This window comes from Patagioenas fasciata, chromosome 4 (genome assembly GCF_037038585.1).
Source record: "Patagioenas fasciata isolate bPatFas1 chromosome 4, bPatFas1.hap1, whole genome shotgun sequence".
Lineage (NCBI taxonomy): Eukaryota > Metazoa > Chordata > Aves > Columbiformes > Columbidae > Patagioenas > Patagioenas fasciata.
The window spans coordinates 25,312,822-25,336,169 of record NC_092523.1 but is presented as its reverse complement, the minus strand read 5'-3'; the positions used below and the strand labels follow the sequence as shown (position 1 = coordinate 25,336,169).

Genomic DNA, 23,348 nt, shown 5'->3' with positions numbered 1-23,348 from the left:
GGTTTTTTTTTATTCATAGATTATGTCAGCATTTGTGTACTTCCTTTAGTGTGATCTACTTGCTATATGAAGCTGCTTCCTTAAGGGATTTAAGGACCTACTGCTGCTAGATAAAGTTTTTCTCCCCTAGAAGTAACATTGTTCTGTTCTCTCTTACTATATTCAGAATCTGATAGACTTGTCAATATATTTTTTTCATTTACATATTTTTTACTATGAAGCTGTGTGAGAGAACATATTGTTACAGTTTTTGAAGGATACATGTCTAACAGTGCATCCAGGCAGTGTCAAGCTAAATGATACTGAAAATGGATGAAAAACCTGGTTAACTCACATTTTCTTCTCCATGTGCTGGATTAGAGGCAGCTGCTGAGCAGATCTTGAAGGGAGTTTAAAAAATATTGATTAAATACATCTGAACGGCATTTCATAAGCAAAAACCTGAGTACATCTAAAGTAGTAACTTAAATGTTCACATGCTGGCCAAAAGACTTATTCTGCCTTTTTAATGGTCTCTGATAAAGTTTATAATTTTAGTGTGCACTTCCCTGAAAACATAAATTAGGTATAAGTATGCAGTGTCTGGAAGATAAGAAGAACAGTACACAGATACACTTGAGAAAGCAAGCATTTATGTGCTTGGTACAGTGTAGTTATATTATAGCATATTACACAGAGTACACATGAGCTGCCTTGCCAAATTCAGATACGATATAAATAGTGGTATTAGATGTTGGTGAAACTGTAAGTGTGTACATACCAGTCTACTTTACAAGTAGTAATCCCTCTGCTGGCATTTAATATCATCACCTTCAGCCATCACTCTACCATCATGAACTTTTTTATATTCTATCATGGAGAATTTTTGGTTAGAAATCTGACTATTGTGAACACAGCTTTGTGTTACTAAGCATTCATGTGTATCAAGACTATGCTTTTCTCATATCTCTATTTGCTTTTGCCTTGTCTAGCCTACTTCTGGCTTTGTCTACTCAATACCTGATAGCCTGTCCTCCCTTTAGACACCAATTCCTTGTGTTCTTTGTTAACCACCCATTCAAGTACTTGCTCAAGTAACCTTAGTTACCTTCTCTGCTGCCACATACTCTGAATTTAAGAAAATCTTCCACTGATACTCAGTACTCCCTGCTGCTGGATCACGGTGATGTCAGTGGGCTCCTTTGTCACCTTGGCAGATGACCTGCATGGACGCAAACATCCAGTGTGTTCACTGAAGTAGAACTGTTAAGGATGAAGTGACCAGAGCTGCACAATCCAAAGAAGTAATTTTATTTGGTGAATTCAAATGCAAATTGTTCTTTACAAGGGTTTGAAATACCAACTTTCATATTCAAGTTTCAAAATGGTGAATTAATGATTATCCCCTCAAGCCATTCACAAAACATATTGATTGAATCATTAGTTGCTTTCCTAGCAACATAAACCTATATGATCAATATATTTCGTGACTTTGTTCAAAGGCAAATTGTGATGATTCTATTGCTCAGAGTCATACCCAAACACTTTGATGCTTCCCTGAGTTTGATAAATGCAACCCCTTTTTAAGTTGTAAAGTACACCACATACCTATCCATCACCACAAAATGACCCCATCGTTACAGGACAGCTCTGAGACTGCACATCCATTCATCAAACATCTTTCTTGGACCATAATGGTAAACTCCAAGTTCATATTAATTTGTAATGTTTCACATCATTATTTACTGCAAGCAGCAGCGATTCTGTGAAAGAATTAGGAACAGCAGCATCACAAATACAATTGATACTTTTCACAAAGGAGCTTCTTAATCAGGATTTGTTAGTACCACCCGTCTTCTCATTTTTTAACCAAACACAGGACTGTCCTCATCTAATGCAACAAAGGGAGAGACTTCACTCGTACTGTCTTCCCTCCAGTAGGCAGCCACCACAGGCTAAATATATTACCAAACTTCACCAATTTCCTCAGCGGTATTTCCTTTAAGCAGTCCCATACACTCAGAAATTCCTCAAATTTTCCCTGTTATTTGAAAAAATATCAAGCAAACATATAGGGCAATATGCTACTACTACAACTGTCTGTAGGTAACTGCAGATTTCCTTGCAACCTGGACAGGGGAAAAAAAAATCCAGGAAGGACTTTACAGAATGGAAAAGTTGAATTTGAAATTGATTCCTTTCAAGTGACCTTGGGCTGATGACATAATGCCCTTTGTCACAACCCCTTCTGCTGTGCAGCAAGTATTAGAGAGCCAATAAAAGGCTAATGAAAAATACAGGCTATTTTTGAATATGCCATAAATAAAGCAATTTTACTTAACTAATAAAAATAGATTATGAACTAACTTCATGCTTAATGGTTAGCAACAGAGACTTCATTCATTCAGTTACCTGGGATCAAATTTATCCAATCGGAACCTGTCTGATAGAAACTGGTAAAATTGGAAGAATAGTTGATCCATCCATGGTTTCCCATATAAAAACCTTAAAAAACACCCATTTCACCTCAAAAAAGTAGAAATATTTGACTGATGAAATACTTAATTTTTTGCTGTAGCAACTTAGGAATGTGAATTCTGAGAAATTATTGATAGTGACAGGAAGAAAATTGAAGCTTTTGAGAAGTGGTGCAAGTGAAGACACTTGCATATCTCCTGGGCAGAAAAGACTATAAATGCTCATATTAAATATATTATCAGAGGAAAGTAGACATGGGTGTCAGAAATGAATTGGTGTAAATGTATGTGATTTGGACACATCAGGAGTAGAGATGGAAATAACCTTGAGAATGTAATTATGGAGTGAATAGTGACAAGTCATCATAATACAGAACAGCTAGAAAGGAGGTGGATAGATGGCACACAGTGGGCTGCTGTGACTTCAGTTTCTGGATGCTCAAGACTAGCAACAGATCAAGGAGGCTTGTAAAAATTCTCATATGAAACCACCAAAATGCAGGTGCCAATAACATTACTTGCAAGCAAAGGAGACAAGTGTAGTTGTTCTGTCAATACAGTACTTTGTAAATTACAAATGTATTTACAGGTATCCACTTTTCCACAATGGCTTTAAATATATTGACAATGACAAACCTTTGTCATTTCTGAACGTGCCTTGATACCACAACTGCCCTATCTCCGAGACATTTTCAGACAGCACAGGAGAAAGCCCTCCTTACCAAAACCAGAGCAAAATAACATTTAGACAGATTACAGCAAGTGATCCGTTTCAAATGAGTTTACCATCCAGACAGTATTGGGTCCTTCCCTTTATTCAGAACTGGTGGCACTCCATGAAAAGTCAGCATGTTGTGGGATTCCCCTCTCTTTTCCAAAGAAGCCCTTTGTGTCTTCATGAGATAATACACAAGTCCTCCTCCACCCTTTTATGGATTTGCTTTGTCAGTGTAGATCACGGGAGACACACTTAAGTCCCTGTTTTCAGGACAAAACACGCTTCTTGGTCTGTTTTTTGGTGAAAGTAATTTCACCACAAATACCCTCTGGAATAGGATACCTTTTGGAGCTCTTTCATTTTGGCAATCCACATTGCAAAGAAACCCACCTTTGACTCAAGTGAGTGTAAACACTGTTCTCAATTTACAGCAGATGTAAAAAACATCAATTCTTTTCTAAAAATAGGTCATTACAACAATTAGGAGCTGTTATCAAAGATATGATACACTGCAAAGTTTAATTAGAAACCACAGGGATATCTGAAGATCCAGTGCAGGAAGCTTGGAGAGATTTTAACTGGAGCAGCTATGTGCAACTGCACGTGAGAGAATCAACAGACAGAAGGAAAGATGACCTGAAACAAAGACTAATACTGAAGTCAAAAAGCTAAGAGAGAAAGCTTCTGTGCAGAACTGAGGACAAAAAAAAAAAATACTTTTCGGGGTTTGATTTTTGCTGAGTTCAGAGGAACTGGTGTATTGCAGGAAAAAATGTGTATCATTGAAAAAATAAACAGGCTTTCCTAAGCAGGGGTCGGGGGAAGCATTCATGATTAGGAAGCAACCTGCTACATATAAAAAGCTGGCTAAATTCTGGATCTGAAAACAAGTAATTACGCTTTGCCCCCCCCCCACCTCCTTGACCTCTTTGACTGTGACTTAAAAAATTTAATGGTGAAAGACCACACTCTACCACCTGGTTCTACAAAGCAGGAGTGTTCAAGAGCATAGCTATTATTAGGAAGACAAGTGCCTTCCTAACCCATCAGATAGGATTTCTTACTTGTCTGCCCGGCTGACTAACAGATAAAACTTGTTCCACACTTTGTGACACCCTGTTGTGTCTTGATATGTTCTTGATCATTATTACTATCCATGCATACTGTACTAACAAAGACCTGAGGACAACAGTTAAGCTGTTCCTGGAAAGATATGTGCATAGCTTAATTAAATCAACATGAATTAAGGGATTTTCTGTGCTTAAAGTAATCGCTCCATACTCTCTTCTGTTTCACCTGAAAGCTGTTTTGTTCTGAAAAACTTGTGTTTAGTTATTTCCCTTACCAGTAAAAACACCACTTTCTTTTCTTGCTACTTTCCTCTAACCTCTCCTGCTATAATACAAAGAAGGAGCCCTAAAGACTGCCCCACAAGAGCATTCAGCACCCTTTATTTCCATCAACTTGTAAATTACACTTGCAATGGTAATCTAAAACATTAATAAACAACCAACCAACCAAAAGATTGGAGTAAATACATTCCAATAAAAATATCAGGGGTAAAAGTAAATAAATTCCAACATAAATCTGTCCAGGTAGGGACTCAATAAAATCTGGGGAAAGACTAAAGGATTGGTTCTTATAATTAGGCACAGCCATCCATTAAAACCAAAGGGATCATGTGAACCTGGCTACAACTGTACAAGAAGCAGAGTCCAAGTCAGAACTCAGCTGCTTGCTGAAATTAGAAGGGTGAAGGTCAAACCAGCAAAGGCAACAAAACAGACACTAGCTGCTGTAATCATATCTGCAGGCAGATTTCAGGACAATTCAGATTAAAAGTACCACAGGTCAGATTATCTGAAGCTTTTATGTTTGCACATTCTGAAAATGCCATGCATATATTCAAGCTAATTGGCAGTTAAGTGTTCATTCATACCTCCCTTAATTGTGTGTGATATCAGAACCACACGCTTTGTTTTAGCCCTTTGGAATTTCAAATGCTGCAGAAGTACAAACCCTGCTGCTTCTCTTCTGAGAAAAGATGGACCATTGCCTAATCATCCTATGATTACACAATTGCACCTACTCCTCTCTCAACCATTTTGCTGATCATTATTTTTCTCATTCAATACACCATATATCTGACTAAAAGTATCTGAACCAATGGCTATCCTAAGAGCACTCTGACAGTTTTGCACCAGTACGCAGCAAGGTTGTGTTGGTACTAGAACCTACAGTCAGACAGCAAATGATACCAGGAGTGAACAGTCTACCAGTAGAAACTGCACTTGCATTTAATAGCTAAGGACACCAATAACATTGACACTGAGGGGTGGTCAAAATTTTCATACCGCTGACTAATCATTGCCTGTGAAAGCAGAAATCTAGCGTGAACTCAGCTTTTTACTGATGTATTTCAGGACTTTTTCCACGTTACATTACAGATATGAAATCCCAAGACTTAAGTCTTTAAACATTACACCACAGTAATTGCTAACTTCACTACCTATCTTAAGTCTGCAAGAGACCAAGAGCACTCCACAGACAACTAGACAAAGATGAAATAGAACTTTAATTCAACTACATGTTAGTTACAGTGTACATATGCCTTAGAATGCAAGAGTTCACCTTATTCTGTTGACAATAAAAGTGACTGGAGGTACATGCTAGGGGCTCTGCACTGGTTTTGACTGTAACTTAGACTAAAACCAAGTAGCCTTTTAATTCCTATTTCTACTTCATGACCTGCTGTATAAAGATTTCCAGGTAAAGATGGTGTCCCTTTGTAAAAAGCTTGTAACCACGAGATTACAAGAAAACATGATAACACTGTAGGTCACATTAATGAAATACATAAAATACCTCTTTTCAATAAGAAGAACACAATATTTAAGAATAAACGTTAAAAAATTAGGAAGTTCAGAGTCTTAGGTCAGATTTCTAGAATATGACAACCATAATACAATTCCGTTCAAAGAAAAGCCTGCCTAACATCTTCCTAGCTTTATGCTTGGGTAATTAAAAAACTCAAAGGTCAATTAAAATTTATTTCTTGCATCATTTTTACTAACTTACATTCTCTTTTTTTAATTTAAATTGAAGACAACTCATATAGGTTTTTGATACATTTTTTTAGTTACAGAATATTTTTCTACAATTTGTTTCTGATTCATTGTGTTAATATAAGTGTATTAAAAGTAAGGAATCTACACCAAATTACTTATATTAGTAATTTCATTTGGAAAACAAAGGTGCCTAATGTAACAAATGCAATGATCAAAAACTCTAATTTTAAAAAGTATAATAGCTCTGACAGTACATATTATTTTATTGACAACAAATAACAGTTGATAGCTAGTGAGTACTTCAGCTCTAAGGCAAATCTAAACGGCCACTGAATTTTGGATTAGGAAAAAGATTAAACACTTGGCACTGGCTTTTTTTATTAAATCAGTAAAACCTTGTTAAAACTGAATTGTGTGTCCTATTCTTATGGTCACCTGCCCATTGTAAATGCCCCAATCCATCGATCCTTAAGCCTGGAGAGAATTTTATCTAAGCCTGGACTCACAGCCACATTTAAATGCCTTGCCTGGTGGCACCCTTCTACATTTCCAAATCAGTATCTGAAATCTCTTAGGTGTTCCTTCCAACTCCTACTCATTTTCACTGTAATCCTTCAGAGCTGGTTTCACAGAGGCTATGGACGTTCAAGGCTTTAACTGCCCTAGGACAAGCCTGAAGGGAAACAAGGAACACAGGTGTGAGAGAAGTTTCCTACCCACCTACTATTACAGCAGAAGTACCTGAGAGCTCCTTAGCGTTCGTATGTTTTCCTCCCACACCTTGTAAATCTGAAATTCAGCATAGTTTATCATAATCTGACTTACTTACCCCTTTCCCATCCCCTCATGCATGTTTCCTGCATGACCCACAGGCCACACCAGCCCCTCTGCTGTGCCCAGCAAGGCCCCGTCACACAAGCGCAGCCCCTGCAGAGAAACCCGTCCTTCCATGCAGACTGCTCCCAGCCACCTGCCTTCCATTTGCTCTATAGAAAACTCTACTTAAGAGACTTTCAAAACTGCAAAGAAAGATACTTCTAGCTGTCTCGAATAACCAGGAATAGTCAGATGAAGACCCTAAATTATTCCTGATCAGTTAAAAGTTATCTTTTGGTTGTCATGCACCTTCTCTGAGCAGGTCAAGCATCTGGAAAACTTCCTAGCCACCTACAGTTCAGACATGCAGGGCACATAACGCAAATTCAAAACAGACAAATATATCCCACTTTGCTACTGACTTTCCAGACATAGTCCATCTCTTGGAAATATGAAAGAATATTAAATTACAAAGACATTTTGCATGGAAGGATTTCCTGAGTTGGCTGGCAATGGTTCCTTCCGTCTGCATATTTAAGTTTCTCCTAGAGATTTATAAATACATTAACATATGAGAAACTCATCTGCCACTGAGAAGAAAAATTTGGACGTCGATGCTGCTCTTCCCCCACGCCTCCCGCCCGCCGCAGCCCTCTCCGTGCCACCCCACACACCGTTTCCCCCCATTTTCTTGTTGATCACGCAGACCAGGCCTCACCACCGGCACCAGCTGCCCGAGGGACCGGCAGGACGAGCCCGCGCAGTCATGGGCAGCCCGGCTCCGTGCGGAAGCACAAACATGTCTCTCTCCTTCCCACACACGGCGCCGCCGCCCTGCAGCCGGGAACCTGCCGGTCCCCTCCCCGGCAGCCGGCCCCACACCGCTCAGGCCTCGCCCTCAGAGCTGGCCGCTGCCCCCCGCCGCCCAGCACAGCCCCGCGGGGCCAAGACCCGTCAGGAAAGTGGCCCTCAGGCCGGGGCCCGCCCGGCCCAGCCGCCCCGGGGGTTTTGGCGCCAAGCGGGAGGTAGCGCTGCGGCGGCCGTGCCCGGTACTGCCCGCCGCCGCCCTACGCGGGGCTCGACGAGGTAGGAGACTTACAGGCCGGCCTCGCCCCTGCCCCAGGGCTGGGGCTGGGGGATCCTAGCTGGGCGGCGCTGCGGGCCCGGCCCCGGCCCCAGGCCCGAAGGCGGGCGGGCAGGGGGGCGGCGCAGAGCCTCCTCCCGGGCTGTTCTTCCCCGGCCGGACGGAGAGCGGCACTGTGTCCCCGCGGCGCACGCTCCGCCGGAGCCTCCCCCTCTCCCCAGCCGCCGCCGCCGCCACCGAGCAGCCTCCCCCTCCCCCCACCCTTCCCCGAGCAGGAGCCGCCGCCGCACCGCGGAGCAGGGAGGCGGCGGGAGCAGCCAGGGCAGCGGCCGGCCGGGGCAGCGGCGGAGAGCGAGGACCACCCGGCACGGAGGCTACTCAATGCTGCACCTTCCGGAGCTGCATGAGGTAAAGGCGGCTCCAGGTCCCGCTTCCCTCCGTCCCCGTTCCCCCCCTCCCCGCCACCCGCGGCCGGCGGGGGTGTGTGCGCGGAGCTGGGGGTGGCTCTTTGTGGGTCCGGCCGGGTGCGGGGCGGCGGGCCGAGGAGGGGCTGCGGGCAAGGGGCTGAGGGGACATGAAGTTGCGGGAACAAATGGAAAGTGGAGAGTGGCCTGGCCCCCTCCCCGGGGGGGCTCCCGCCGCCGCGGGGGATCGGACGGGGGGCTCGGCGCCGGGCGGGGGGGCCGGCGGGGGTGTTTTGTTTGTGCCCGCCGCCGCCTCCCTCCCTCCCTCCCCCTCCCCTGTTGGTTTCTCTGCCTCCTGATAGTTTTGAGGCCTAACTGTTTAGGCCTCGTCTCCCGGCTCCGGGGCCGGTGTGCCGGCTCTCACCCACCCCGGGGCCGGGAATTGCACCCGCCCGTCCGCTCCTCGGGCCGTAACGGGCCCTCGGCCCTGGGACATCCTTCGATCGAGCCCGAAATTTCATTGTAAAATCGTGGGTTCCGAACTAACAGTGTTGGGCTGGAGCAGCCCCGCAATGAAAGGAGGCGCCGGCGGGGGAATGGAGGGGCCGGAGTTGTGAGGAGCGGCCGCGGGCCCGGCCTCGCTGCAGCGCCGCCCGGGGCGGGGGATGCGGCGGGGGGCGCAGCCCACGGGGTGATAACCGGGGCCTTCTGCGAAATGAGGGTGAGAAATGGAAAAAGAGGGTTAGAAAGTCGTCTCCATTCTGCTGAACTTTTGTTTTCTGACCGATAGAGGCCGGTAGAGGACTGTGGAGAAGGAAAGTTTATAACCAGCAGCGCCAGGATGGACTTCCCTGCTACCCAACCAAAACCTGCTGCCGACGGTAAAATCATCTACTATCCTCCTGGAGTGAAGGAGATTACGGACAAAATTACCAACGATGAGGTGGTTAAACGGTTAAAGGTGAGCAATCCTGGCTAGCGTCACCTTCTTGCAACTTTTCCTTCTTAAAGTAAACGGTTTTGTCACGGAAAAGGAGAACTGCCCAGAGAACCGTCTCCTTGCCTGCAGACCTTTATGGGAATGCCACTTCCTTGTCATAGTTAAAATGTCTCGAGCCTACAGACCTTTATGGGAATGCCATTTCCTTGCTTTTCCTTAAAATAGGAGGAGTTATTTTTGTAATTTGTGAATGTACTCATATGAGTTCTCACAACGCCAGAGCTGATACGTTAAGTTGTTGATTTGTATGTGAAATACAGTCACAGTTTTGGGGAGAGTTCTGAAGTGGAATCATAAGTAATAATTCCAAGATAAGTTACTGAAAATTTTCCATGGTAATCTAGGTTTTTGTGGGTTCCAGCACTTTGAGGAAGAATAGTTGAACAGGAGAAGCAGCAGATCTAGTTAAGGGTATTCTTGACTGAAAAGATGACAGTGTTCACAAACAGCATGGATGAAATTCTGGAGTTTGTAGATGGAATTTTGAAGTTGTTTCCTGTGTAAAACTTGCCTCAGATTTTGCAGTTTGATATAATACATATCAATGCGTTCCTACTCAGTGTAACTGGTGCTTGGTGAAGTTGCTAAATTTTCATAAGCAAAAGAGTCTGTTACAAAAGCATCTTCTCTGCTTGCTTGACAGCATCCTGGGGGACTGTGAGGCTTATCTCTAATTTTTTTTAATCCCTTTTTCCACTGAAAACATGACATACTAATGTGATACAATGGTAGTATTTCTTAACTCTTTACTGAAAATAGAGAATAAAATTGACCATTGATCAAATATTGGCACAGCTCTTTTGTTAACACCATGGTCTTTGGACCAGAAAGTTGTCGTAACCTGGGATTTGATCCTATGCCAAGGGTGGAGATGTAGTAATAATTTTTTAGAGACTGGAAATATTCTCTCATCTGATGATGTGTTTCTCATCATAACAGTGACCTCACAAAGACTGAAAAATAAAAATCATGATCTTGGCTAGTCAGATAGTACATCAAAAAGTCTCTTACCTATAAGTGTGAAGATAATGTAGGCTTTGTGCTTTGCTTTTGAAGCAGCCAGACAAATGTCGGTTGTTGATTTGAAAACGAGCCTTGCTTTCTAATTACAATTTTGAAAATTATTGAATGGACAAGTCCAGCCTAGTATTTTCAGGATTCCAGTGGAATATTGTCGGTGACAAGGGAAGATCCTATAGTTTTGATTGTTTCAACAGAGACCTTGAATCAAAGTCTGTGTGGAATGGGATAGAGTGCACTTTTGAGGTGCTCATTGAAATGGGTATTTTATCCCAGTTGGAGAACTTGGAGTGGTGAGCTTGCCATTCCTAGATAACAGGAATTTCAAAATCATGTGTATATGTTTTGCTGAATTCACATGTGTGTGTTGGACATACTTTTCAGGCTAAGAGCGGATTTTTTTTTTCCATCGTTTTTTCTTGAACTACTGTTAAGCAATTCAGGTGACCTCAAGACTGTAAACTAACTTTAAATGGGAATACTTTTCTAGGTGACCTAGTGTCACTGGAAAGACAGAGGAAGATCCTTCTTATTGGTTCTGCTTAATCTGAGGAATTTTTTTGATCAGATACTTGCTTTACTGAAGTATCAATAAAATCAGAAGCACTGTACACCTTAGAACTAAACCAATAAGTGTGCTTTTTCCCTATGTTTTTGCATAGATATACATACAATCTTCATTTATGAAATAAAAATCTTTATATCAACTTGATTTATAAAAACTAATTCACTTTGGCACATGGAATATTATAATGATATAGTGCTTGGGATGGAAATGTGTGAAAAAGTTTTGTTCAGTTAAAGGATAACTTTGCACAGCTTTAAGTAGGACTTAATGTTAAAAGCCAGCTTTAGTGGAATGTACAAATTCAGGCATGAATCAATTCTTGAAGTAAGGTGTTTGCCACCTTCTTGGCCATGTATGATCTAAAGATGCTCTATGTGTCTCTTACAGAAGATAAACATGTAACTTGTTGTTTTGGCTGTCAGGCTTTGGGTCAGTTCCCGCAAATTTTTAATTCTTTTACCTTACAGAAGGTCACGGTCAACTTGATTGGTTACAAATTTGTGTCCTTATTATCAACTTTTCTGATACCACATCTGTATTTTTGTGTCTAGACCTCTTCTCTTAAGGAAGGGTTTTCTTATTATTGGAACTTGAGACATTCTGGGCACTTGTCCCAAAGTGCCTGAGCAGCAGCTTTTGTGCCAAGGACTTCTTTTTAAAAGAATGTTTTTCTGTCCTTTCCCTCCTTCTGCTTGGAGTTGTGGGTAGTAAAATGTAGGCCAGATTCATTTACAGTGTTTTGATATATCTGTATGGTAACATTAGCACTGTCTTGAAAATGGACAATTGAGAATTTTAAAATGAACATGTACCTTCCAAGTGACTTAGAAAGGAAAAGCCTCTGGATTGCATATGTATGATGAATGAAACACTAGTTCGGTGCTTAATGGAGTCAAAGGTGTTTTCTGGTGTGTTAGATTACACTGATGGGTCGGTGCCTTCTTAGAGTGGGTCAATATTAGATGTATAATTTCAGCTATGGAAGAAGTGATTTTAACTGTGATGTGCTGTGGGTGGGGACAAGTGTCCATTCAACAGATGCAATTAAGTTTAACCAAACCAGGCAGCTAGCATATAGCAGAGTTGAAGCTTGCTGTACTTAGACTACAAAATGTGATTTCTTTGGTTTTTTTTGTCTAATGTTCCTCTTTGCACCACAACTGTTCATATTATGTAGTGTTTGATTTCAGGGCTGTAAGTCAAATGCTTGGAAATTCAGTAAGGCTTGTGAGGAGAGGTAATAACTTTTATTTAACCAAGCAATAGAAGTAGAAAACAACAAACAACTCTAATGCATATAAGTAGTCCTTGAGTTCCAAAATTGAGCCAGCAACTCAGTACAAGTTGAGAACAATTGTACTAGCAATATTATATTTCTTCCCATAAGATAGTTGAAGGTTGAAAGAAGTTTCAAAAACTTAATATCTGCTTTGCTGCAGAGCTTATCTATTGATTTTATTTTTTTCAAAATTGGCTGTATGTTACTGCCTTGTCAAACTCTAGACTTGTATGTTGTTGTCAGTAAAATACTAAGTCTCAGATTTAATTTTCTTTGGTCACAAGATAATATTTTGATGTCATCTATATATAAGCTTGTAATCTTTATTAATAAGATTATTAGTAGTGTACTAAATTGTCAGACATTCTAAAAATAGCCACATCAATTCAACACACATAGTGTTTCTCAGATCATGACAGAACAGCCTTTGTAGGCAAAGCCAGAACTGCCACTGCTGCCTGTCCCGACCTCTGTTCTGTACTTCCTCTACAAGCATTTTGTTTTGCCACATGCCAAAACAGGTGGATGAACAGATCTGGGTTAAAACTTAGAAGGGAAAAAAACCACCAAAACATGTCTTAATTTTAGCCTGAATCATGTTCTTTTCTGATTTATTGTGAGATCTCACAAAAATGCATGTGCTGGTGCAGGGGGGAAAAAGTAACTTCTTTCTGTGGCAGTGTTGAAGAACTTCAGAGTTGATTTAAATGTGAAAGTTTGGAACTCTTTCTTTTGAGAGAGTTTTGCAGAAACAATGCAGAAGTGCCCATGTCTGTCTGGCCTGATAATTGTTTGTTTGTGTTTTGGTTTGCTTTTTTTTAAGTAAAAGAAATAATGCACAATGACAAGTTGAGATACAGCTTTATACCAACAACTACACAGTTTGGTAAAATGTATGACAAGTTTGTAGAAAAATTGATGACATTTATAGTGCAGAGTTTTATTTTACATTTAGATATCAGTGTAAGCAACGCTAATTCATAGAAGCTGAATTTTAATCAGATGCTGAAGATATGAAAGTGCTTCCCCCCCCGGCCCCTAAAAGGAGGAGGTTTCTGAAACTGTTGAAAGGAAAAGGAGTGATAAATTAGTTTCCACACAGAAATGTTTAACAAAGTGTAAAAAAACCTGTCTTTGTGAAATCAGGAGTTTTATAGGCTATAATTTATTGACGTCAATGTAGTTCTTCTTTATCATAGCTGGGGTTAGTATCATGTTTCCTGTTGCTTTTGGTTTTATTTTTGTTTGGTTTGAGGAGTGATTTTTTTTCTTATGCTTTTCAGTCTGTCCAATAGTCTTGTTGCTTTTCTCATGGTGACAGTCTGGCAAGGCCTTTTCTGTGAAAATCTTTTGATTTCCAACCCCCTCACACACACCTTCTCCTCACTTCTCTCCCTGCCACCCCACCCTGAGGCCTAGCTTGTGATCGCCTGGAGAAGCTGGCACTCCTAGTGTGCCTTGAAGCCTTCCTTATCTTGTCCCATGGCATTTCTTAGTTATCTGATATGTATTTGTGCCAGAGTGAAACAAGCACTCCCTCTCCTTCTTCCCATTGTCTTTCTGCATGTTCCTCTGGTTAGGAGATGTTGGCCTCTTTGTAGTTGGGCCTTTATCTTTGGAAGGTTATCCTCGTATCACTAGAAATAGCTAATGCTAGTCATTTGTCATATTATGCACAGGTGTTTTTTAGGCATCTGTTACATGATGTTATAGTAGAGAAAGGCTGGGTTTTTTGCTACTTAAATGTTTTGGTGTAGACTGAAGGTATGTGAGAGGGAAAAAAAAAAAAAAGATGCTTTTTACTCAAGCTGGTATTTCTGCATGAGTTGATGGCAGCTCTCTGAGGTTGTGTGTTTAGATGGACCTCTGACCTGACCTGGCTATGCTTGAGTAGTTATTTTTGAGGAAAACTAAAAAGGCTAAATTGGAGTATGATCTGGGAGAAGAAAATCTGTTTTATGTTGTGTCATACACTAGAATTTGGTATGCATGAGGAGAAAAGGTATGCATATTAAGTATGTTGAATTGTATTATTTAATAAATACTGTTTGCTGGCAAGACTTAGATGACGTGTATTTTCATGGCTTAGACCTCTGACTTGCATGTACTTACATGCTTACATTTAAGAATTATAAGTATTTTTGTGAAGGTCATGTAGCCAGGTTACAGAAATGATCCACAGTTAATTATTCTAAAAATTTTAAAATTTCCATTAATTGTATTTAACTGCAGACTGCAGTTTGCAATGTTCTTGAGCTATTGCTGGCCACATAAGCCTAAAGCGCAATTTCTAATTTGATTTTGCTCATAGTTTAATCATTTTAATTAGTTTGACTCTTGTAACAATCAAGTTTTTCATTAACTAGGACAGGCCACTAGTCAGAGAAGAAGAAATCTTGTTCTGATTTTTTTTCCAATGGAATAATAGCTGTTTGCTTTGTGAATGTCCCAATTTAATCAATCCTTAGAGACACAGACCATGTAGGCTCACCCAGTTCACCCAGATGTTACTTAATTTCAAGATGATTGATGACGAGACCCTTTGTTTTTGTGTCTGATAATTTTCTTTTGTTACAAGTGCATCAGTAATTAATGGCAATTTCACATGTACAATATTATTCTAATGGTTTCCTGGCAACAAGAAGATAAATATATTGTGAAATAAAAGAAGCACAATTTGGAAGGGAGAAAAATAGAGGTTGCTGAATTAGGAATGATAAGTTCTGATAACTGACCACCAAAATGAACACAGTAGCTGAGAAGTTACGCTCTCATTTATTCTGTTACGAAACTCAAACAATTATTGATCTTATTCTTGTGCTAATCCTTTTTTGTGAGGTGAGAACATGATGTTAATAACAATTTAAAAGATGCAGAACTGAAGAGCTACTGTAAGGAAAAAAACACCATACCCAAACACAAGGAATGTAAGCTGGCTTCATATACATGATTTGGCATTTCTAAAATGTGACTTCTGAAGTGACTGTGCATTCTGTTGTTCTTTACATGTTCAATCTACAAGTTCCTTTGGTTTCAGTTGTATTTCTGGGTGCGTAGTACTTGTGTAAGCCTGGCCTCATCATCTCTGCTGAAGAACCCAGAAAATGACAAACATTTTCTGTGAAAACTTTGTTATAGATTGTTTAACAGGCATCATGTAGAAACTTTGTAAGAGGTGGGAGGCTAGCATGCAGGTCTTCAGGCTTAACTGTTTCAAAACAAGGCATTCATTTCCTGCGATATTTTCCATCAGTTATAGTCTCCCAGCTTCAATAAATAAGGAAGGTGTCCTTTGGGCAATACACTCCTCTACCAGACAACCTCGATTAACTCCAGAGCAAGTTCTTTCTGTGGACTGAACGAAGTAGTGGCTTCAAGTTTTTTGTTTGTTTTTAAGAAAAGAAAAAAAGAAAAAGGAGTATGTAATCACTTACCAGGTACCATATTAACATTAGGACTGAGGAGTCTGACTGGAGGTTTGAGAAGTATAGGATTCTTTACCTTGGAAAAGAGATGAATAAGAGCTATTGTGATAAAAGCCTAGAAAATAATGAATGACATAGTAAATTAGAAATTTTTGGTTTTGCAACCTCTCCGGAAGAAAGAACACTAATTGAAACTGAAACTTTAAAAACCGTTGAAGGTTAAATATTTCTTAGGTTTATACTGGCAGGTTGCAGCAGAGCAGGGCTGAACCAATGCTTTATTTAGAGATAAGTAACATGCTTTAATCAAACAAATCACTTGCTTTAGGTGGGTGATGTGGGATATTTCTTCTGTATTCAAGTATTATAAATAAAGTTTGGATACAAAATTCTTGACATATCCCTGCATTCTCATGAGGAGTTTGTATGCGTAGGTTTGCAAAATATCGGGAGCCTTAACTATGCTAAAAGACTCATCAGTTAAGTGTTAATCTCACAACAGTGCTATGAAGTGAAAGAAAAAATATCCATTGGTTTGCAGACAGTAATATGGAGATGATTGATAGGAAATGAGATCAAACATTATCTGAGGTTACTTTTCTTCCTTGCTTACTTGAATGAATTAATATTATTTTGTCTGCTTAATGTCTGTGTGCATCTTTTGCTACCAAAAAGCAGAACAACAGACACAGTACATATTATAGCCATTTTTGTAGTTAAAAAACCCTAAACTTTTGTCTGGTCTCCAGTCTATGTTAAGTGTTCTTTGTATATGAAATTTTTCCAGACTGCAATATCTTCTTAATCACCATTGTTATGCAGAAATCTAAAACACATGCTTATTATTGGTGTCACTCAAAGCAATGTGTGTTTGCTGGCTCTACAGCTGCAGTAAACTAATGAACTATATTCCCACTGCTGTGCTGACATCAGAATTTGGCTGTTGCAAAGATGTCTTAAGCATGATGAAGTACTGTTAAAGGTAAACAAAGATAAAATTGGCACCAAGTATGTTCCTGCTTAGAAAGAAAGGTTGAAAACTTTGTGGTACTTAGATAGCATGGGATATCCTAAACCTATGTTTTGTTTGAGACAGTTGATATGTGCTTACCTGATGGAGATGTCAGAGCTTGCAGGGTTAGGATCAGTTTTGCAGCCACAGTGGGGGGAAAAATCCACTCAAATGTACTCATTGCAAAGACTGGTCAGCCTTTTAAATGTCTTACTTATTCTCGAGTGAGTTCCTATTTCTTTCGAGTTGTTCAATAATATTATCCAATCTTAATGGTACTCTGTTGTCTTCCATGAGTAGACCTTGTCACCTTTGCTGAAACACTGGTGTAGTCATTAGCAATTTTAGGCTTTATTTTATGTTTTTAGTGTTGTATTTTAATATGTTATGGTATAAATTATGACATCTCTCTCTAGGAGATTTATAAAAACTTTCCAAAGTGTTGAAACAAAGGAAAAGTTTTGTACTGGCAAAATACATTCATGAACATTAAAGAGACATATGTCTTCTCTATTTACAAATTATTTTTGAAGTGATACAGACATTGCAGATGAAAGAGAAGGAGAAAGAACCTTTTAAAAGGAGTTTGGAGAAATCAAATATTTCTGGCGTCTCCCTACCCCCTTCTTTGCTGGCTAAAACTAAAAATGATACCTTCACTCCTTGATCATCTTGATGAATATTTTATATGTGACATGCTGTTACAGAAAGGGTAAAGCAAAAATGAAAAAGAGAAGGGAGGAAAAAAAGAAACAAAACCAAACCACTCAAAAGTAGCTAAAAATCTCAAAAGATGATTACCATGTTCTTTAGTTAGTGTTTTCTATAATATTTTTCTTCTTTTTTTTTTTTTTTTTTTCAGTATTTTGGCTGCTTAGAATCATGATGGTGTTGCAAATGCCGAAGCAAAATTGTGTAGTGAAAGTAGAGTTGAATTAGGAAGTGCTTAATATAAATAAAGTCTACGGTTTGAGCTATCATGTGGATGTGAAAAGAAGTTTAAGTTGCTCGTTGAAAACAAACTGATTGACTTTTGTTACCAATTTAATGAACATTATGTTGGATATTCCCTTTACAGCTTTTACTCCACCTTCAGATGGGTGGAGTAGTCAAAGTAGGGTACGTCCCGCTATTTTAATATTTTGTGTTTTAACTGTGTTCTTCTGTTACTATTTGAAAATATATTAATGCGCTTAATTATCCAAAGTCAAGTAAAGGTTCTCCATAATAAACTCATTATTGAAATTTAATCAAACCATAGTAAAAATTTAATAGGGGCTTATTTGAAATTAGAGTTTGAAGAATATAAAAAACATTATTTTCTTGTGATGTGAAAGAGTATAACCTGATACTTGATCACTTAACTTTCACTGACTGCGGTGCCTTTCTGTGGGATTTAATCCTGATGTCCTAGTCAGTTAGAAAGGATACAATTTTTCTCTAAAAACTTTGTTTACATGAAAGAGTGAAGAGGAATCATTCGGAAATTATGCACCTTTGTTCACACAGTGATGCAATGTAGTTTGGGATAAGTGAAGGGAAGTTTATTCTTAAGCTTCTGCAGTAATAAGAATGAAATAAACTCAATACTTACTTTTGATGGTAGGATTAGAATTCAGCATTCTGGGGGGAGGTGGAAAAGGTTACTCCCTATGTTTGTTTTTTGACAGGTGGTTCTTTCTCAGTACTGAATTGCTGCAGAGCTAACATTCATTATCTTACAAAGCAAAACAAAGAAATGCAAGGCAACTTTAAAGCTTTTTGCTGAAAAATGTTAATTTAAATACCTTATTCAGCCACCCTGTGTAAATGTAGTTGGCATGTGTCACTATTCCTGAAAATAAACTAATCCATCTCTTCTCTAAAGCTTTCACTTCTGCTGTCACCAGTAAAATTCCAGTGGCAAGAAAAGTAGTACTATTTTTGCTTGTGTGAAGTCAGTAGATGAAGGTATAGGAGTTGCATTTATGAGTTGTTAGTGACATTTTTTTCTTAGAAAATGTATGTAGAATATGGAAGTAGGCACAACTCTGCAGCCTGAGGGAAACTGGGAAATCTGGAAATAAGATTTCAGCTTTGTTCCAGTTGGAACTGGTGGTCTGGACTGCTGTAAAATCGTAAGAATTTTGCTTTAGGAAATTAGAGTGTTCACCAAGTACTAAAACTCTATCTTTGTAGAATATATATGCATTGATACAACTGGAAGTAGGTCAGGAGAAAACCTAATAAGTTGTTAAAAAAATCTCTTTGAACTGGGAGTGAAAACCAAGTTAAAGACTATGTTTCTAAACCTCAGCTGGGAAACCCGTGGTGGCATGTAATGTTTTCCAAAGTTACGTTCTTTCAATCCTAGCCTTTGTTTCCCCTTAAAGGTTAAAACACCTTCAGTCAGATTACAAAATCAAAAGGCTGCCATTTAATTGTGTTTAATTTTGACATCTTTGCTTATTGTTCTTAGTTTAGGTTCTTGTGCAAATTGGAGCATTCTGTTCTGAGTTGTTTGTTACGTAAATTTAAAGCATTACTTATCCTAGAGTTGCAGCTCTGTATGCCAGTCCATTTCTGATGCTGAAATTAGTTTCTGATCCCCATATACACCTGTGAGGATGGAGTTCCCCACTACATTTTATCTAGCAGTGGACCTGGTTTGAGAGATATCTGCAGGGGCTCCCTTACACCGGCTCTGCCTCCTGAGGAGTCGTACCATGGAAGTGTGCCCTAATTCACAGCATCTTGAGACTCTTCAGAGTCACTCCAACTTCAGTCTGTATGTGGGCTGTGCTGAGTTCAAGTTTCTGTATACTATCTAATGTCTGTCAACACTTCAGTTAAAAGCCTGGCATCATGCAATATCCCCATAAAATTAATTTTAAAACTAACCTCAAAATTTTAGAAATAAGGAAAATATCAATTACTAGCATTTACAGAGAATTTGCTGAGGGTTTCCCCACTGCTTTTCATCATCTTTGTCAATCTTCTGCTAGAAAACAAAACTGTGTAAAAATAATTTCATCAGGAAGGTGAAAAGGTGGAGGAGTAAGTAGTGACAGGTTAGTTCTGCAGAATATTGCGAGTCAGAATAGTAACCTGAGCTGACCTGCATAGTGGGTGTTTTAACATAGTCGAAAGCAGGTTAGTTTATCTAAACCTAAAAAAATGCACGTCCTCTTTAAAGAGTGCCAGAACTGTGTTTTGGAAGCTTGTCATCCTGTCACTGTTGTACCTTACTAGTTTGAGTACTCTCATGTTGACGTTGCTGCTGAAGGAAACAGTTACTCATCTTCACCCTGCTGCCTGTGCTGTTCAGGGAGAATAACGATTCAAAGTCGTTTGCCTTATTTGAGTCAGCAGCACTCTCAAGGCCATAGAAACAAATCAAGTCTGTGAAGAGTAAGAGGAGAAAAGTAAAAAAATAGAGGCACATAGTGACTGTAGGCAAGGAGGGGGAAAATAGTATATTTGGAAAGGATGGAGTTACTGCACCAGTAGCTGGAGGATTGCCCTGAGTCAGACCCTGATATGCTTCACTCTGCTGGTATGCATGGAAGCACGAACACCAAAGCTGACGCTTTGAGCCAGTGAAGTACCCTTGCTTGCTTGTGGGCCGTCCTTTTCCACGTGCTGGATTATGGAAGTGATCCTGCTCAAAAACCACTTTTTCTTTTTTTTTTTTTTTTTTTTCCAGGTTAGTTTTAATTTGGATCACTGTAATTCAAGCAGTCACCTTCTACGCCCTCCTTATGCTGGCAGAAGCTGTATGACCATCTTGGGGTGGTAGAACTGTTACTTGCAGTGACAGCTTAATTTGGAACACTGTGTTCATTTGATTTGGCATTAAATCAACTTAAAGATTCATTAAACTGCACCATAAGATTGGACTGAAGCAGTCCCACCCTCCCCTGTGCATTTTTACAGCCACGTAGTGAGCTGGTTCCAGAAGCAGATCTATCTGAAAAGTAACCTGACCAGAAAAAGGGATTTTTCAGTAGTGTCACTCATTAGTTGCATGCCTGCTGGAGTAATGGAGGGACAGGTCTGACAGATTTGAGTTGACTTACACTGCTGTAAAACTGCACCCTGAGAAATTCTACAGACACCCCTCACTCCCCCAATTTGGTGAGACAGTACGTGTATACGAAATGAAGTGAGTCCCTTGTTTCAGAGAGCCGCAAATACAAGTGTGTGAATGATATGCTACTCTTCCATGTCTGAAAAGAAACTGAAGATACAGAAGAGAATGTTCTCTGGTTAGAAATAATGGGAATCAGTGCCGTTTTCGTATGTAAACGTGTAGATTGTGCTGGTGCCAGTGATTTTGAACTAATGTGAATGTTGTGGAATCCACAATGAATTCTGTGATATTTTAGCTGACTGACTGCTGTAATAGATCATACCATTTATCTTAATACATGATTGCTTTCAAAATAAATTGATTTTGCATTGGAATTCAGAACTGATCTGGTAATATTTAGTGAGAGGTGCTTACACATGCTTTTCCTTTTTTTAAGAACATTCACTTTCCTCTTTTTTTCCCCTTATTGCCTTTCCCATTTGTACAAAAGAAGGAATTCGAGGTTTCAGTGTTTTTCAGGCCTCCCCAAGCCTGATGGCTCACAGTTCTGTACCACTATTATGATTACGAGATGTGATCTTTGATGTTTCGACTGGTCTTTTCCTGTTCTGCAGTCCAGACTACTGAGTCTTGTGCTGTGACTTGAACTAGAGCAGGCAGTACAGGCCAGTGCTTGCAGACAGATTTGTCTTCATGCCAACTCTCATTCTTTTTTTTTTTTATTTCTTTTTTTTTTTTTTTTTTCCCTCCTAATGCCTGCTGTAGTTGATTGTTCTTTAAACAAAGACTTGCACTAACTCACAGGATGTATATTTGTCTGTAGGGGAATATGTGTGTGCATATATACACAGAAATGAATCTTTTATTTCCAAATAATAACACGTGCAAAAAAAAGTGTACTACCCAGCAGACAGGCACCATAAATAGCTTCCTCTCCCCCAAGCATGAACTGATAAAATGCAAGTAGTAGAATATTTTCTTTGTGTCATCCCAAAGCCAACATTATTAACACTCCATAGGGCTCGTAGCTGTTTACTGTTGCACATGGAGATCTTACAAATTATTCATAGAGAGTGAGAACTCTTCTTCTTTAACGTGTATTTCTTACACTTCAGGGCCTGAGAGGTGTGCAGAATATATTGTTAAGGACTCCTTGGTAGGCCGGAAATCTGGCTGCTGTTGAAAAATGTTTGAACATCATTTTGTTTTTTCTTTGAATAGGCAAGTGTTTACAAGGAGCTTGCTCTTTTGTGGTGGTGTATGCATTGAAATTCTGTAGTTGTCAAACTTCAGCCAACCTTAGCACCCGTTTTTCTAGTAGTAATTTGTTTGTACATGGAAACTGCTATGAAAATAGCTGCATGAAGTGGTATGGATAATTTTGATTATCCAAATCTTTACTTTGAAATAATTTGATTTCATCTTACATTATTGAGTGGGTTTGTGGCTTGTTGGTTTTAGTTGTTTCATTTTGTATTATTATTAAAGTATAACTTTATTTGTAATCTTCGATTCAGAAAGCTTCAAAATAATGCTCAAGAAATTAATGTGTGGATATGCTTTGCATATATTCACCAGTCAGTAATATACTGGGGTTTAGTCTTTTTGTTTGTGAATAAATTCTGGAGACCTCAAGTGAGTCTTCATTCAGACTCTCTAAGTACCTTTCAAGTCTTTGATATATGAAAGAAAGAATAAACTTGTGAATACCTGATACCATTCATGACCGATGAATTGAATGTTCAGAGGCTTGATAAGCCCAAAGAAAGTTTGGTACATTGATTGTAGATAATAATCATGTTGCAAACGGAAGCTAGGTGAAGGCTAATATCAATTTTGCTGTACACTGACTGTACGCTGCTTTAATTCAGATCAGAATGCATGCAAAACTGTCACAAGAATTGATTGACTGTCTTCTGAAATCCTCCTTTTGACATCCAAAAGCAGCTCCTAAGCAAATTCAAAACAAATGTTGTAGGCTCAGTGTCAACTGTACGCAGGTGGCCACCATCTAATTTGTATGTTACTCTGTGATTTTACAGCTATCAAGTTAACCCTGTGTGTGATCAGTCAGAGCTCTGGCAGCAGGAAGCATCTTTCTCCATCTTCCTGTTTCCCTTTAGTACTTACTTCTTTTTGGTCTTTAATACAGGGCTGTATTTACCACTAGTGAGGAAACTGCCAGAGCAACACCTGGCCTCTACTTGGCTTGGAATTTCAGCCTTATCCAGATTATGGTTATTTACTTTACTCTCAACATCTGGAATATAATTCTGTGATTAATCCCATCATAAATGTATCAGTATTTTGCGACTATCTAAGATAAATACTGGAGCATTTTCCTCAAATATAAGTTACTTGGGCAGTAACTTTTTGTCTCTTCCTACACTCATTTCTTAAAAAATTTGTAGTTAAATATTAGGTCT

The 23,348-nt window shown here is 39.5% G+C and overlaps 1 protein-coding gene across 2 annotated transcripts in view; it reads left to right on the top strand.

Annotated features, from left to right (window-relative positions):
- The first annotated feature begins 8,382 nt into the window (after nt 1-8,382).
- PDS5A (PDS5 cohesin associated factor A) overlaps nt 8,383-23,348 on the top strand; it is a 78,513-nt gene continuing 63,547 nt past the window's right edge. For both annotated transcript variants that reach the window (XM_065836134.2, XM_065836133.2), the window contains exons 1-2: nt 8,383-8,550; nt 9,337-9,507. In XM_065836134.2, the coding sequence (XP_065692206.1) occupies nt 8,524-8,550; nt 9,337-9,507 (198 nt within the window). In that variant the 5' untranslated portion in view covers nt 8,383-8,523. The remainder of the gene's footprint in view (nt 8,551-9,336; nt 9,508-23,348) is intronic.